The sequence below is a fragment of the Peromyscus californicus genome, unplaced genomic scaffold (assembly GCF_007827085.1).
Source record: "Peromyscus californicus insignis strain IS unplaced genomic scaffold, ASM782708v3 Scaffold_9__1_contigs__length_137607984, whole genome shotgun sequence".
In the NCBI taxonomy this organism is placed as follows: domain Eukaryota; kingdom Metazoa; phylum Chordata; class Mammalia; order Rodentia; family Cricetidae; genus Peromyscus; species Peromyscus californicus.
In genome coordinates, this window is record NW_026294617.1 from 59,766,465 (window position 1) to 59,783,653 (window position 17,189).

At 40.5% G+C, this 17,189-nt stretch overlaps 1 protein-coding gene across 1 annotated transcript; it reads left to right on the top strand.

Annotated features, from left to right (window-relative positions):
- The first annotated feature begins 1,493 nt into the window (after positions 1 to 1,493).
- On the top strand, positions 1,494 to 1,930 carry LOC128105380 (protein FAM136A). Its single transcript, XM_052730494.1, has one exon. It carries the CDS (start codon positions 1,497 to 1,499, stop codon positions 1,911 to 1,913), a length of 417 nt encoding a protein of 138 aa, XP_052586454.1. The 5' UTR covers positions 1,494 to 1,496; the 3' UTR covers positions 1,914 to 1,930.
- Positions 1,931 to 17,189: the final 15,259 nt, after the last annotated feature.

Consider the following 17,189-nt stretch of genomic DNA (forward strand, 5'->3'; position numbering starts at 1 on the left):
TTAGGTAACCCTTCACAGGCATGCCTGGAAGTCTGTTTCCATGGTGATTCCAAATCTTTTCAAGTTTGCCATTAAGATTAACCATCACAAGGGGTTTGGTCACTAATAAAATTGCTATGACAAGATAGACTGAGTACTGTCCAAAAGACTCTTAGCTAGCCGGGCGGTGGTGGTGCACGCCTTTAATCTCAGCACTCAGGAGGCAGAGGCAGGCGGATCTCTGTGAGTTTGAGGCCAGCCTGGTCTACAAAGTGAGTTCCAGGAAAGGCGCAAAGCTACACAGAGAAACCCTGTCTTGAAAAACCAAAAAGAAAAAAAAAAAAGACTCTTAGCTAAGTGAAGCCCAGGTAAGGCCAATATTACCAGCTACAGCTGTTTGTACCTCTAGTAGGATTTGTACTTTATATTACCAACTACTTCCACAAATTAAATTGCTCCACATGAAAATGGCTCAGCATTCTTGGCTGTCATGTTTGATCATTCATATCCTCTTGCTTCCCTGGTTCCTGAAGGCCAGAGGGCCTTCTGCCCTGTACTGTAGGCTCTGTGTTAAGCATCCTTCCTCATCATCAGACTCCGGCTTTGTTTCATATCTGATAACTAAGTTATTTTGGCAGTTTCTTCTAGATCCATGCGATGCTCTGCCCAGTACCTAATTTTCATTTCTATTTTCTTCCTTTCCCACAGAGACTGTGAAGTTTGCTTGGGTCCAACCAAAAAGCCTAGCTCTCTGCCAACAGACTTCCGGACTCCTCCTGCGGCGTTTGCTGTCTCGACTGGGCTTCTGTTTGAAGCTTGTCATTAGTTCTTAAGCTGACATTTGGTGGCCAGAACATTGTTTCCTCTGTAGAGACCTTATGCTGGGTGTTATTCAGGAATTCAGGAACATGTCTGTCTTTTCATCACCAAGCAGTCTCTTCATGGTAGGTGAAATAAAAAGCATTAATTTGAGGAAAACATCAAATAACAAGAATTTTGGTGACCAATTTACTTTTACAAGCTCTGTAGGTTAGAGATGTCCTGGTCCCATCCAAGTGGTAAGATGGCTGCTTCTGCCCCAGACACCAAGGCAGAAGGACTGAGGTGGCCAAATAACTTGTGCTTTATGTGTTTATTACATGTATCTATGGATCATTACTTTGCAGATGGAAGGCTGAATGTGTGTATAAAAGGTTTAAAGAGAAGAGGGCATTAGTAAGTTTAATAGAAGTACCACTGGGTAGCTGCTTGAATATAAATGTGTCTTGCTTTAATATAATTCTCTAAACACTCTCATTTATAAGGTAGACAGCCATTAGCATTTAGTCTTTAAGTCTTGATTTTTCAACCCAGCAGAAAATTTGTCTTCAAAGTTCCCTTCTATGGCTAAGAGTATAATTAGTCTGAAAACAATTTGTCCTAATGACAAACTGACACAAGGTAAGACGAAGAAGTTGAGAGACATCTTGAACAAATTTATGCTTCTTTTGTTAAGAAGAAGGATCTTGAGGGTCGCCATGGCGGAGGTGCAGCAACTCCGAGTGCAGGAGGCTGTGGACGCCATGGTGAAAAGTGTAGAGAGAGAGAACATCCGGAAGATGCAGGGCCTCATGTTCCGGTGTAGCGCCAACTGCTGTGAGGACAACCAGGCATCTATGCAGCAGGTGCACCAATGCATCGAGCGCTGCCATGCGCCTTTGGCTCAAGCTCAGGCCTTGGTGACCAGTGAGCTGGAAAGGTTCCAGGACCGCCTGGCCCGGTGCACCATGCATTGCAATGACAAAGCCAAAGACTCGATAGATGCCGGAAATAAGGAGCTGCAGGTGAAGCGGCAGCTGGACAGCTGTGTGGCCAAGTGTGTGGACGACCACATGCACCTCATCCCAACAATGACCAAAAAGATGAAGGAGTCTCTGTCATCCATCGGGAAATAAAATTGTTTGCCAGTGACCGTGGGGCTGAGGGCACGATATTTAAAAGGAGGAATGGAAGTTTAGCAATGTTTATAAGCAGTGTTTATGAATGAGGAAAACTCAGGACACAGCAAGTTCCAGGCAAATGCCACTCACCTCTGGACACCAGTTCCTTTGCATCTGGATCTTAGAAGGTGAAGTGGAAAGAAGCTGGTGCTAAAATTTGGATCACAGATAGCACAGGGGAGAATTCTAGATCTAAATTGTCATGGGCCAGTGCTTGTTCTGGCAGTAGAGATTGCCCTTATACCGAGGGCTCAGATTCTCACTACATAGACATCCGAGCTGGCAGCTTTCCTCAACCTGCTGGTAAAGTTTGAGAAGTGTGTTTCTTTGCCAAGCTCCTGTTTACCACACACACCTTGCATGTGCTCTGAAACAACAGTCAGCTAGTCATTTAGAGGGAGGAAAGGGTTTCCTTCTAGATCTTTTCTGTTTGTCTTACATGCAAGGGCACAAAGTGGATTTAAGATACAGGAGGGAGAGAAGTTTGAATAGCTTCTAAAGGTTCCTTGTAAGTTTTGGCCATCAAGATGGGAAAGTCCATTTCTTCAAATTCTGTCATTCTGGAAGCCCCTGAAAAAGCAGGGCAGTATACTGTGCATGGGAAACAGTTTCCTTCTCTGACTTCTGTGGCAAAGTGACACATTCCCATGAAGAGCAAGGGAGTTTGATTGTCAGTCACATACCAGTAGCTGAGAATAAACAGTCAAATAGGAACTGTTGAGAAGTACTAGGTTTGGGAAAACCTAAATTTTACAGAATAAAAGTCCAAACCCAGTATTACTCCCTCGGCCCCTTGAATTCACAGAGCCTTTTAGAGGTAATCCTCTAGCACAAGGAAGCCTAAAAGTAAGCAGCTTGGGCCAAGGAAAGCTAGGACCACTATAGAGCTAGACAGGTACACACCTTACCAAATGCCATTTTTGCCTGGGGCTTTGCAGTGCAGTGTTGCTGCCCCAACATGGCACCTTATCTTTTGGATAAGCACTATGTTGTATTTATACCAATTAATTACTTGAAACGGTGATAATACTTGTCAGTTTGCTGTCAAGCCTGTGATATATTTTCCAAGTGGTTTTGTTTTTAAATAAAGTTTCATGGTCTCCAAAAAAAAAAAAAAAAAAAAAAAAAAAAAAAAAAAAAGAAGAAGGATCTTTCCTGACACATACTCAATGTTGGAGTGCTCACCATTCTTCCCATTCATTTATTTATGGGATTTATGAAGAGCTGTCTCCTGCACTGACTCAATTGAATTCTAGTCAGCTTGCCGTCTGTCATAGTTCATATTTGTCTATCTGAAGATTTGATTTTGTAAGAACACAATTCTCTGTTTTTAATCCTCATACACACATCATATCTGGATGGTGAGAAAGAATTAATGTGCTGCCACAGGTTTCTGAACTCATATTCAAAGGCCTTTGCTGCCTAGTGGATTAATTGTTTCACAGGACAATATTGCAATGTGGATAAACTTACAGTATGGGGCCTTCGGATTTGCATTTTCTCCTTTTCCATGGACTTCAAGTATCGTTGCTCCACATGCAGATGAGCAATCATTCACAAATGAAAGATTCGTAAATTTGCAACAGTTTCTTCTCTGTAAGTTGAAACAGCTGTGTTGTTACATGCACTTATTAATATCCTCTTGTTGTTGTTTGTTTTGTTTTGTTTGGGGACAGGGTTTCACGATGTATCTCTGGTTAGACTGGAACTTGCTATGTAGACCAGGCTAGCCTTGAACTCCCAGAGATCTGCCTGTCTCAGTTTCCTGAGTGTTGGGATTAAAATTATGCACTACCACTCCCAGCACACATGTTTTATATTTTTGAAAAGGAGTGATGCTGTTTAACTCGGTGCACCAAGCAGATGTACCGGAGGCAGCCCATTTCTTCTTCTTCATGGCTTAAGTGAACAGTGCTGGAATTCTGAAAGTTTCATTCATCACTGGAAGGATGAGAAACAGGAGAGCCAGTGAGAAGGCAGAGGCCTGGTGGAGCTGAATTGACACTAATGTGTGGGAGCTTTATAAGACAAAGCAAATAGGTGAAAAATAGGCTCTCATAGGTCATGCTTTGATCACCGAAAGAGCCGGAATCCTCTGAAGTCATAAGCTGGGGTTAGTTGCTTATGTCATTGGCAATAGAGACCAAGGAGGATGCGAATGAAAGCTGTAGGTTTCTGATTCTGAAAGAAGATGGCCTCTAAGAAAGCATTTCCAAGTTTATATATGCAGCATCTCACTGATAGAGACACGATGCTGGTGTTGATGAGAGTTCTGAACAGGAATGTTTTGCTAGGATTATGGTTGTTTGCCTAAGAATGGCTCCCATAGGCTCATGTGTTTGAATGCTTGGTCTCTAAATGGTGGAACTGTTTGGGAAGGATTAGGAGGTGTGGCCTATGTTAGAGGAGGTATGTAACTGAGGGTGGCCTTTGAGGTTTCATAAGCCCATGCCATTCCCAGTTAGCTCTTTGCCTTGCACTTTGAGCTATGATGCAAGCTCTCAGTTGCTGCACCCAGCACCATGCCTGCCTTCCTGCTGCCATACTCCTGGCCATGATGGTCATGGACTCCCCCTCTGAAACCATAAACTCCAAATAACACTTTCTTCTTTAAGTTGCCTTAGCCTTGCTGTCTCTTCACAGCAACAGAAAAATAACTAAGAGACCACATTTTAGATTCTATTTTTCTTTTCATTTTAATTCCACTTGTTTCTTTTCCTTTTAGATTTTGAGATCAGCTCTAGTTGGTCTTCAGTTGACTCTGCAGGAAGCAGACCATGAACATGTGATCTGCCTGATTCTGCCTCCTGAGTAGCTGGGATTACAAGTCTGTGCCATCGCTCCTGGCTATTTTCTATTTTTCAGGGACTTTTCTGAAATGCTCAGTTATTCAGGGGACTCAGTTTCTGGGAGCAGGTGGCCTGGTTCTGAATGAGAAATGGTCCTTGTTCCCCTGGAAGGTCAAGTCCACCAAGTGTAGATCAGTGCAACCATGAAACAGAGTTAACCTTCATAATTTCCTATAGCATATGGCTGCTCCTCCCCATCCATCTTTTCCAGCCCCTGTGACAAATTAGAGCACGAAGATGGAGGTCTATATTGCTTCTGAGAGTGTACTGATGAACTGAGATGGTAGCAGCAAGGTTTTTTAATAGGGTACCGATTGACATCAGAACTATCAAAATGTTGGTTTTCTGATCCTTTACTTAGAGCAGTGGAATGTTTGGGTAAATGTTTAAATGCAGAGTAGTAATTAAACGAAATAACCATACTTGTTAATATACCTTTCTCTTCATCCTAGAAGTTGGCTGTTAATGTCCAAAGGGGAAAGAGTCGGGAGCTAACAAGATTGCTAATAAGGGATTTAGTAGTAAAATTTGACAGCTCTAATCAGATGGCCTGCTATTTGGGTGTTGCTAAAAATCACATCAAAGACCATTTTCTTGCCTTTTCAGTGCTGGGGTAAAACTCAGGGCCTCACATATGCTAGGAATGCACTCTGCCACTGAGTCCCAGGTCTGTCCACCACCACCTCCTCCTCCAGGGTCTCACTAAATGACATAGCTGGATTTGAACTTTTGATCCTCTTGCCTTAGCCTCTTGAATAGGTAACATTTCAGTCCAGGGAGGTGGCAAGTCAAAATGGCTCCCTCTTCTGCTAATATGAGGTATTTGTTCATTCTTTTGCCTTCCAATTTTATGAAAATAATCGAGTTTGCATATGAGTTTCTTAGAGAGAGACAGATATTCTCTAAAGATTACCCAGGACATCAGCGTCTCAGAGTTGGTCCAGTTTAGCGTGTGGATTGAATGAGCCAGTTCAGTCTAGGGGAGGACAGAGTTTAATTGCAAAGCTTGCTTTTTTGTAAATCATTTTGAATTTTAAGTACACATATTCCACAAGTCCTTTTTTTTTTCACACACAGGATAAGGTTGGCTGTTGAAAGAGGGAAAGAACAACAGGCAGGAAAGAAAGAGAGAGAGAGATGTGGGAGGAATGGGGAAGGGCGAGAGGGAAAAGAAGAGGCAGAAAGGGAGGAAGTTGGGAAGGCTGGATGGTAGATAGGCTGCTTAGTGAGGAGGCAAAAATAAAAAACAAAAAAAATAAAAAGGGCACGTACTGCGGCTCTGTACCACTAGAGGGCAGTGTAGCACCGGGTAGAAACGCCATCTTTAGCAAACAACATTCTCCATTCTCCCTAAAAAGAAACCACAGGCCGCAAAAGAGAAAGGGAAGAGGAAAGGCATGGAGAAAACTAGGGAAGAAGGGGGTGCGGTAGGATGCAAGACATGTTTCATTTCAGACTCAAGCGAGGGGAAGAGAGGAAGCATCGTTTCCAGGCACCTGGGCAAGACTTAGAGAGTTCTCCGGGATACCGGGTGAATGGCCAGGATTGAAAAGATCTTATTTGTTGACCACCTAAGGATTTTCCCCTCTTCTTCCCGGAAATGCTCAACCTTAACAAACAGACTTTTCCAAGAATTGTCTGGAAAGTATAAGTGACTGGCGGCAAGTACAGTATGAGATCTCGAGGCTGTGATCTGTTTTCTCTGCTTCTTGATTTTACAGAGGATTTTTTTTTCCCTCTAGGTCTGGGGCTCAGACAACTGGAATAATGTTTTTCCTTTTTATCTCTTCCCCCCCAGACAAATAATTAAAAAACCTAATATTTTCCTTTGCATAGAGCAGGTCGACAATAGCAACTAATGGTTGTTTTAAGTGATCTCATTTAAATCCACATACAGGAGGATGAAGTACGTCACAAAGAAACACAGCCCTCCCCACCGGCCCTGGGTTTTAGGAATATAGCCTGTTCTTATGACCGTTTTGATATACATGCCATGGCATCTCAAAATTCAGAAATTCATGCTTCCCAATTTAGATTTAGAATCAAGACATGCAGCATTTAGTACAACATATGTTTGAGCAAATTATAAAGATGGCATCTTGTTAGAGCTTAAAAAGGGATGTGCTGAAAAGACTCCCACTGTTCCGGAGAAATAGCTGCTCCAGTCTTTAACATCTAAAAGCTGTATGTGTGTTTTATTCCATCATTACTTAAAAATTAAGCCACTGCTGGGCACCAGTGATAACATGTGTCGGGAATGTTGGGGGAGAATGTTTCAAGATCAGGAGAAAGTACAAACAGAAGGAATTTGACCGTAGGTTTTTTTCTTGCTTTAAGTAATAGCTGCATCCTCCAAAACATATCTGTCAACTGATTTTTTTTCTAAATGGAACCATTTTTTTTTTATCGACTCATGAAAATTTGAGAACTGCTTTGTCTTTATTATTTTCCGGTGATGTCTAACATTTAGCTGTGAGGTTTTTCTTCCTTGCAAGTAAACAATCTGAAAACTCGCCCCAAAGCCCAGCGGTTGCTACTTAATAAAAGAGCCCCAGACAACTGCTTTCAGAATAAAGAATAATTTGGCAAGATGAAAGGATAAGCTGTTTTATCCCTTTGTGAAACGCAGGACTTGGTTTCAGTGGTCTACAGACAGGTTCTATGTCTTCCTGCGTTTCAGTCAGGGATTCGTTTACCGGACAAAGCTAAGGCATTTCTGTGTGTAAACACAGGTCTCCCTTAGGTTATAGGAGCATACAGACCACACTCAGGCCACCTTTAGAGACACCTACACTGTCGTTTCCAGACCCCACTTACAATCTTCAGTGCTATGTAACAGTATATAACAGCTGTCTTTTATTTAGTGGAGGAAATGCTTGAGAGAAAAGCAGTTCCAGGATTATCGGGCCTGTGATGGCCAGCTCTTTGGCCATCTCTCCTTCCTTAGTAGAGGAATATACTGACATGTTTTTTCCAGGAAAGAACGATGCCATTTTTCCTAGGATCAGGGCATTTAGGACTTGGGAAGAATTCTCTTCAAGGTTATTATTTGGATTTTAAATTCATAAAAAAAAATAAAAAAAATTTCCTGAAAATAAAATTTCAAAGCTGTTGGGTAAAATACAAGTGACTGAACAGATATGTCTGATGGGTGGCTATTCTAGAGATTTTTCTTTCAAAAGAATTTAGCATATACTAACACTGGGTATGAAAAAAAAGAAATGAAGAATGAGAAATAGATTTCTTATCACCTTTATATGCAGGTAAAATTAACTTAAACACAGTGTGAATAATTTGTGTTAATTTTTTTTTTAAAGTGAAACTAAAACTTTGTGAATTTAAATTCTGTCACAGAGCTTGTACATGCTATATCTAGATTAAAATAGCCACGTGTTGACTACTGTAGAACCAAGGTTGTGCCAGTTAGGATCCACCATTCTTCTTGCTTCCTTCACACAACTGTCTGAGTATGGTGGTAAAACCTTTCATCCCAGCTCAGGAGGCAAAGGCAGATGGATCTGTGTGAGTTCAAGACCAGCCTGGTTTACATAGGGAGTTCCAGGACAGCCAGGGCTACATATTGAGACCCTACCTCAAAGGACAATAACACCAACCAAAACAAAAAACAAAGATAGAGTTTTGGTGACTGCATTAGAGCTCCCCAATAAATTAACACAGCAAAAGTTGAGGAGTAACGCTTAAATTTATTTGAGGGGCTACTAGGGAGATATTAATGTTACCATCGTTATTTCTGTTATTATTTCTGTGAGTAAAAAAAGAGGTATTTGTCTTTTTCTGTATGCCTTATTCTACTTGACATAATGTCCTCTGGTTCCACAGGAGGATACAGACAATGGAACACAGATATACAATATCCCATTGTATATCTATACTGTGTTCTTTATCTGTTTGCCTGGTTGGTTCTACATCTTAGGTATTGTGACTGGGGCATAGTGAACATACAGGCAGGCATCTTTCCATATGCTGATTTTATTTCCTTTGGAGACATGCTCTGAGGTGGGATAGCTGAATCATTTAGATCTATTTTGAGTTTTCATTTTAAGCAACTTCCATATTGTTCTCTATAATGGTCATACTGTAAGTAAAGTTAGTGTTCGTCTGACCAGGAATTCATGTTCAAAATGTGCATGGAACCCCCAAACTTAAACACACAGAACAATTAAAAAAATGGGTAAATGTTCTGGTCAGCAACTTCTCAAAGGAGGAAACGCAAATAATGACTTTCTTCCTAGCTCTGTGGGTAGCAAATAGATTAATTGAATTATCCATGTTAAGACAGCTAATTTGCAGAGAAGCAAGGAGTCAAACCTCTGGAAGCCCCAGAGGTCACATTTCAGGAGGGGTGTTGACCCAATGGCATGCTTTCAGCAAAATGGCATCAGGGATATGCATTAGAATGCTGACCAGTTCGGACTGAGCAATTCATATTGCTATACCCCATGCCCACAACTCCTGGCCCATAATTTAACAGCATTTTACAATTGCTTTGTGTTGTGCACATTTTTTCATCAAGTCTAATTAAAAATATTCCAAGATTTTTCACATTTGCCAATTTTGAGTAATACTTTGACATTTTAAATTGGACACATTAAAGACAATTTTAACATAAGAAAGAGGGAAAGTCTTTAGCATTTACTGATGCTGGAAGGAAGCATTTCCTTCAGTTCACCCATTAATCAGGCATAAAGCTGAAGCCAGGTCTTTCAGATTATTTGAGACGTTGACTGACTTACGGTAACATGACTTGGGATTTTTCATTGCTTAACCAAATTCTTTGGCCCTCAAAGGTCAACATGATTTATGAATGAAATCATTCATTCAGAAACTCCTGTCAACCATCCACAGTATTTATTATGTGATTCAGTTGTTTTGTAGAGATATATAAAGAAAATTAGGAAGTAGTTGGTTAACCATACACTGATTTTTTTCTAAGCCAATTTTGCATAGTGATGATTATTTACTTTTGTTTTGTGTGGAACAATTGGATAAAGCATAGGATTGACAAAAACCTTTGAAGGGCAGTAAAAAAAGCAGTGGGTAATTTTTTCCTTGAATACGATGAATATAATACATACAATTAAGTATTTGGAAACACTGTCCTTACAAATTATTTCAGTGTGGCAGGAAACAATGTTCTTGGCTGCAGAAGCTCAGGACACATTTGTGTCAAAGCCACGGAGACCGTGAAGGCCTTGACAGCTGCTCTTATCTCTTCTGGCCCAGACCGTGGCTCTTTTGTTTTGTATGTCCCTGCTGTTGTATAACACTCAGTCTCATTACTTTCATTTTTATTAACATTCACATACATATATATGTGAATATGCATTTATTATATATAAAATATGTATAAAATCTGATTCAGGTTGATATTTGAAACACTCACATTCAACCTTTCCTTTCCAACCTCTGCCAGCACTCCACATCCTGCTTGACTGTTTTTTAGCTTTCAAATGAGAGGAGAACATACAATCCTTACATTTATGTGTCTGACTTATTTCACTTGACGTATTGCCCTATATGTCCATCCACGTTTGTTGCAAATTTCAAGATCTCCTTCTTCATAGGTAAATAATATTCCATTGTGTAAATATACACCCGGTCTTTTGGATCTATCCAAAATTCTGTTGACTGGCTCCTACACTGATTCTGTATCTTACTAGTGTAACTTTTGTTCTAATTCTTCCTTCTGCATAGGGCTATTTCACATTAACCAGGGATGCAGTCAGGGAACAGGTGATGGACCATCCCACTTTAGGCCCACTTCTTGAGTTTTTTTTTAAAGCTCCTGCTCGCTTTCAAGTTTCACTGGAGTTTAAAAGGAGGGGAAATGAAGCCCAAGATGAAGCACACAGGAAAAAGACTCATGCTTCTCAGCCCCCAGAGCACCTTGGTTCCGAAGGCCAGAAAGCAGTTTTGGAGAGAGGAAATCCAATGCCTTTTTACATATCTTAAATATCAAAACTTGTAGCGGAAGGAGTGTGGACAGGTGGTGTGGTAGAAAGAAAGGGCAGGCAGACATGGGCCTTAGTGTACCAGGTTCTTTTTCCTCGATTTCCATCTGAAGAAAATCGGGCACGCTTGCCTGTTCCTGTTGGGAAAACACAATCTTCTCTCGTCTGTTGTCTCAACCTGCCACTGCGGACCTTGGAGTCTACAGAGGCTGTTTTCTAAGTGTTTATGACTGTCCATCTACCACCTCCTGTGCAGCAGGGATCCCAGCAAGCCCTGCTGCTGATGGCTGCCTACTGTTTGCAACACCTTCAGAGACATCTTACTAGACTTTGTTGGCTTAGGTTTCATACCAGGCTGAGAATAAGTGTGTGTATTTAACTCGGGGGAAGCTGCTGAGGAGCCAGCTGCCTTCAAGCACCACTGTGGCACTGATACCTACCCAAAGCCTAGCCTTCTCCCATTTGCCTGTAATCTGAATGTCGAATAATGTATTTATACATCTTCTATTACTACATTCAGGACACTGCCATAGTCAATGTGTTTCTTACAGTGTTCCATTACAGCCACAAGCATGTGAATACACACACACACACACACACACACACACACACACACACCCACACCCACAGTATTCTGATGCTGCTTATGATAAAGGAAAGAAACAAAGTTTAGCAAATCATTAACTGAGGCAATAACCAGTTTGGAAGAGTGATGATAACACATGCAGCTGTAGTAATAGAGGACAAAGGAAAACCTGGCGGGAGACTGTTAATCAGAGGAGGGGGTCTCCAAACGTGCAGTGAACAATTGCCACCCCAAGCCCCACAAAGTGCCTTCCGTTCTATCACATTTGGCTGTCACGATCACTCTCAAATCAGTTAAAAACTACAAAAGTAGCAAGACAGAAGTAATAAGGAACAGAAGTTGGAACTGTAGGAAACGGCATTCGGAACTACAGGAAAGGAGCATCGTTTGTAGTTCTTCCGTGTGTACAGTCTCAGTTCTGACGTCCTTAGGTATGTAGTAGTCTCTCGCTCTAAGTCCTATACTGAGAATATTTACTCATAGTAATGCCAGGATTTTGCTGATCCATATGAAGAGAAAAGGCCTGAAGAAAGCAACAGCTTGTTGCAAAGGGATTTGTGAGAGCTCATTCTCCACTTCAGTCTCTATGCTGGGACAACACTACAATTAAGGTGAAGGGCAGATGTCGAATGTGCTTTCATTCACGCCAGCGGCACCAACACTGGGTCGCTGTTGTGTCACATGGTGGCTTTTCAGTCTTCTGCATGCTCAATTAGAAGTTTCCAGAGCACAGAAGTTGTCAAGTTCCTGGCAGGGGCTGAATAGGGAAAGCAAGGAACGCCCAGTCACCCTCCTGCCGTGTTTGGTGAAGTCATTGATTGTAACTGCCTGGCTTTCTGAAATCTGTCAGAGAAAGACTGAAGAAGTCAGAAGGTATGAGCTGGTAAAAGTGGGACTCTTTGGGCACACTGGGTCTATGTGGACTGAGCACCATTTCGGATGGCTCAGCTGCTTCTGGGAAAATAATACTGGAGTAAGAACAGTATACAAGAGTTTATCATATATGATGACTATTATTGGATGATAGAATAATTTACTACCTTTAGATTTAACAACATGCACACTTCATAATGACGAGTAATAAAAAACCTCTACGAAGTTGCCACTTAAAGTATTTACCAATTGCGAAGAAAATCAATAATTTTCAGAGGGCACCATAGATATTCCATAGATCCTCTTGTAGATGAATTTCTAAGTAGTCTTATTAAAAAAAAAACACGAAGGCAGAAATAGGGGTGAAAATCAGAGGAATTGGAACAGTCACTAGCTAACCTTACCTCACCACACTGCAGCTTCCAAAGTGAGCTACTTCCTGTCTAACCTGTGCCTTTATTGCCTTGCTGTTCTGCCTTCTCATTGGCTCTTAGCCCAGCTACCTCACTTCCTTGTCTTGCCTGTCTGTATCGACCTCCAGGTTTCTATGGTTGGTACTCGGATTAAAGGTGTGTGTCACCACGCTTGGCTCTGTTCCCAGTGTGACCTTGAACACACACAGAGACCTTGCCTGCCAAGTGAGTGATTGGATTAAGGGTGCATGCTACCACTGTCTGACTTTTGTGTTTACTTAAAATGGCTTGCTATTTCCTCTGATCTCCAGGCAAATAAAATATCATCACATTTCAGCACAAATAAAACATCACCACACCCTCTAAACACTTTCTGACCTGCACTAGGGGATATCAGTGAAAGCAGGAGACACCAAAGCATGTCATGAACCCATCATATTCCTTCACATATTGCCCCTTAGAGATTTTCTCTCCTTTCAGCTCAGGCATTCTGGGGTCTCAGTGTCTGGAAGTTAGCTTATCTAAAAATTGCTTTAAAAAGTCACAGTCCACTGTAAGACACACATTATTACAAACAACTTACCATATAAACAAGAAATAGGCTGAAATGGGTAGAAAAATAACATAACGACTTGGTTGATTGATGGAAAAAGTTAAGAAGAAGGAAAATTGTCTGCTTGCTATCCGAATGGTCTAATATGCATACAAAGAAAGGCTGAGAAGTGTATTGACCAAGTAAGTAAATGTCCCTGTTTTTGTACTAATTATTATTGCTACATACCAAGTACCAAATGACTACTTACTGGCTAAGAGCAATACAGACTTATTATTGCCTGAAGCCCAGGAATTAAGAACTTGCTGAGCATGGTTAGCTCTGTCCTCTACCTCTGGATCTCTGACAAGTGGGGTCTAGTGTTGGTCAATATAGAAGTCTAAAGAGTAGGCTTGACCGAGGATCACTCCATTTCTGGGCTCCCTTTTGTGGCTATTGGTAAGACTGTAGTTCTAGGGGACAGTGGAGCTCAGTGTCTATGTTATTGAGAGCTGTAAGCTGAGGACCACTGCATATTCCTTTCTTTGGGGTGACCACTCCAACATGGCTGTTCACCCCAAAGCAGAAGTCACTCTTAGTTCACTGAGTCATAGGTAGGGTAGCCTGCCATCTTTAGGATATGCTATTGCTGCATGATATAGGTCCAAGTTGAAGTCAGTGGAGCTGGGGTGGGGGGCACAAGAGGTGACAGGATGCTCTGGGAGTCGTCTGGAGAGCTGCTTGCTCTGCCTTTCATTTTTATTTTCTGTGATTTGCGCTTTTCTGCTCCCTGGTTTATTCACATGGCAGAGCCTGAGCAGAGACAAAATGGAACAGGTCTGTAATTCCCACTGAGAAATAAACAACTCTATTTTTCTACTTCTTTAAAATGTGCCTTCATTCTGTAGAAAACATGAAGTTGCTGAAAATACATAGTTAAAAAATGAGAAATATAAAGTAGAATGGATTGTCACAATGACACAAAAGAAAAATAGAGTGTATATTATCTGGCACTAAAGTTTCACCGGATGTTATTGCTGCTCTGACATTTTAGCTGTGGTTATGCATATTTTAGAGAACAAGAAAAAAAATGACTGCTTACAAACTTCTCTATGCTTTGTATTAAACACTGTCATCATTTAAAGATGCAGCATATTTTCCAAAGCTTATTGTTCTGGTTTTATTGTTGTTTTGTACCTATTTTTTAAGTTCATATTTTTTACTATGATTTTAATTTTCTCCCCTAAACAACAAATGTCTATGCATAAAATGCAGATATCAGAAGATTAGAAAAAACAAATAATCACTTCTCTCAAGTTGTTTCTAGGCATTAAGTATGTCATGGAGTTGTTGCCAAGGTTCCTGCAACAGCTGATGTGTGCTGTGGCAGACAAATGTTTTTTTCTGAGTCTGGTCAGTTATGAGGTAGACAATCCTAGGAGTTACATATTCACCACAAAGGCTTTGACATAATCAGCTCCATTCTATAGTTCTTTCTTCATTGTATCCAAAGAGACAACTTTATATTCCAGTACTATTATCATAAAAGTCTCATCTTCATCAGATTCTATTCATGAAATAGGCCAAGTGAATCAAGCAAGTCTTTATTGTTTTGATAAAACTTGACACACGCCAATTTTTCATCCACAAAATGGTTAAAAGATCTTGAATATGCTTTCCTTCAAAAAATCGACCAGCATTAAAAGAAGAAGATGGCTGAATGGAAGTGTGTTCAATCATTCAGTGCTTGTGCATGGTAATATGAGGGTTGGTTTGTGTGGGGAAAACTTGTTCTCTCCGGATGATGCTGCCATAACTTTTGAAGAGCATCATTTTTTAAAATACAACTCACAGGTTCCCCCTGCAATAGTCTTAAGAGAGTATTCTTTGTCAGAACTTCCAGTCAGAAGTCCACTTTCTGACTTAACCCACCTTGGCTGGGAGGTAGTAATGAACTCCGTAAGATTCTACAACTTTAATGAGGCTGCAGTACATGGCATATCTTACGGGAGCATTCTTATCCATCCCACGATGAAGGTTGTTTAACAACTACAGTCTCACAAAGAGATATTGACCTTCCTGAAATTTGACCAATTTTCACACCTGCTTTTAAGTGATACTTCTTATTGCCTAGCTCTGGGATCAAGAGTAGGGTTACCATGCTCACTATCACACTTCCATTCTCTTCACACACACACACACACACACACACACACACACACACACACACACACCATGGACTTTAATAATGTGAGCCAGATTTCTACAAAGATGGTGTTCAGAAGGCTCCTTTAGATTCCTTACAGGCTTGTAGCTCACCAGCCTGATCTTTTTTACAAATACCAAGGAAGGTCAGGATACTCACGGTGAGGCTCAAGCACCTTGCACATTTTACTTTCAAACCACGTGGATTAGAAGAGGGCTGATGGTTATTCTAAAATAATGTGCTTTGTTTTGTTAGTGCTACTTTTTCATTGGGATTTATAAGAAAAAGTTATGAAAGCCAGCTCAACAAATGTCGATATTAAGGCTGAAAAGCTATGCTTGGTATAGTTTCCTAATGAAATCCATAGCCTATGTAAATATCCAACTGACTGGGCCTGGAGTGGGTTGTTGTCCTCTAAAGATCAAAATAATAGGGTCCGACTAAGTAGGTTTCTATTGCTCTAGTTTGATCCTTGAAAACAATTGAGTCCACGAACATTCTAAGCTTCAAAGGAACCTAAGTGCATGTCACTCTTATTAACTGGGTTTTGAAAACTTTTATCAGTGAACAGTTGGGTGGTATATACTCACTGCCTCGTGCCTGGAAAGATAGTGAACTTACTTTAAGGATCACACAGGGTGGTAGAACTGACATTCTTTAAGAAACTGAAAAGAATAAATATGTCTTAGTTTGTTTTTCATAATAGGAAATGCCTGGAAAGTCAATGAATAAATTAAATCAACAAACCTGCAGCAGTGAGGCTCTAAGTATAAGATCTGATAGATATCAGATATTTATTCAGTGTATCTGGAAGAAACTGAGAAGTCAATGCCTTCCAGGCTCAAACCATTAATGAACTTTGTCCATTACGGAAGATTCCTGTACTTGAGGACTATCTGACTGAATCGATTGTTTTCAAATCGATTCTGTTTGTGGCTTTTGAGGAAAGAGGGGGAATGGAAAACTGAAATAAATGTCAATGCAATCAATAATCTTTCATTCTCATGATATTACTAGACACAAAATGACATCATGTAGCTTTAGAAAAAGCTAAGATAGGCTATCCAACTATAGGTACCTAACTTTTGACAAAGATGTTAAAATTGCACACTGAAGAAGAGACAGTATCTTCAAAAATGGTACTGAGAACACTGGATATTAAGATGATGTTAAATGAAACTAGATCCTTACCTCTCATCCTATAAAAAATTCAATTTGAAATCGATTAAGACCTTCAACACAAGACAGATACTTTGAAACTTCTAGAGGAAAAATTAGGGTGCATACATTTCAACATACAGGCATATTTAAGGACCTCTGAATAGGACTCTGATAGCACAGGACACCATTGGCAAATAGGGTCTCATGAAACTAAAAGTCCTCTGTACAATAAAGGAACCGTCATTGGAACAAAAGTGCATCCCACAGAATGGGAGAAAATCTTTGCCAGGTATGCCTCAGACAGAGAATTAATATCTAGATTATATAAATAACACCAAAACTAAGTACAAAAGAGAGACAAGAAAAAATGGGCCATCTAGCTCAACAGAAGATTATCAAAAGAAATACAAATGGGGAATAAACAGCTTTCAACATCCTAAGACATCACAGAAATGTAAATTAAGAGTACATTGAGATTCCATTTCATCCGAGTCAGAATGGCTATCACCAGGAAATCAAATGACATTAAATGCTGATGAGGATATGGGGAAGGAGGAACTTTTTGCTGTTGGTAGAAGTGTGAACTGTTGTAACCCTTATGGAAATCAGGGCGGAGGTTCCTTAAAATGCTAGAAATAG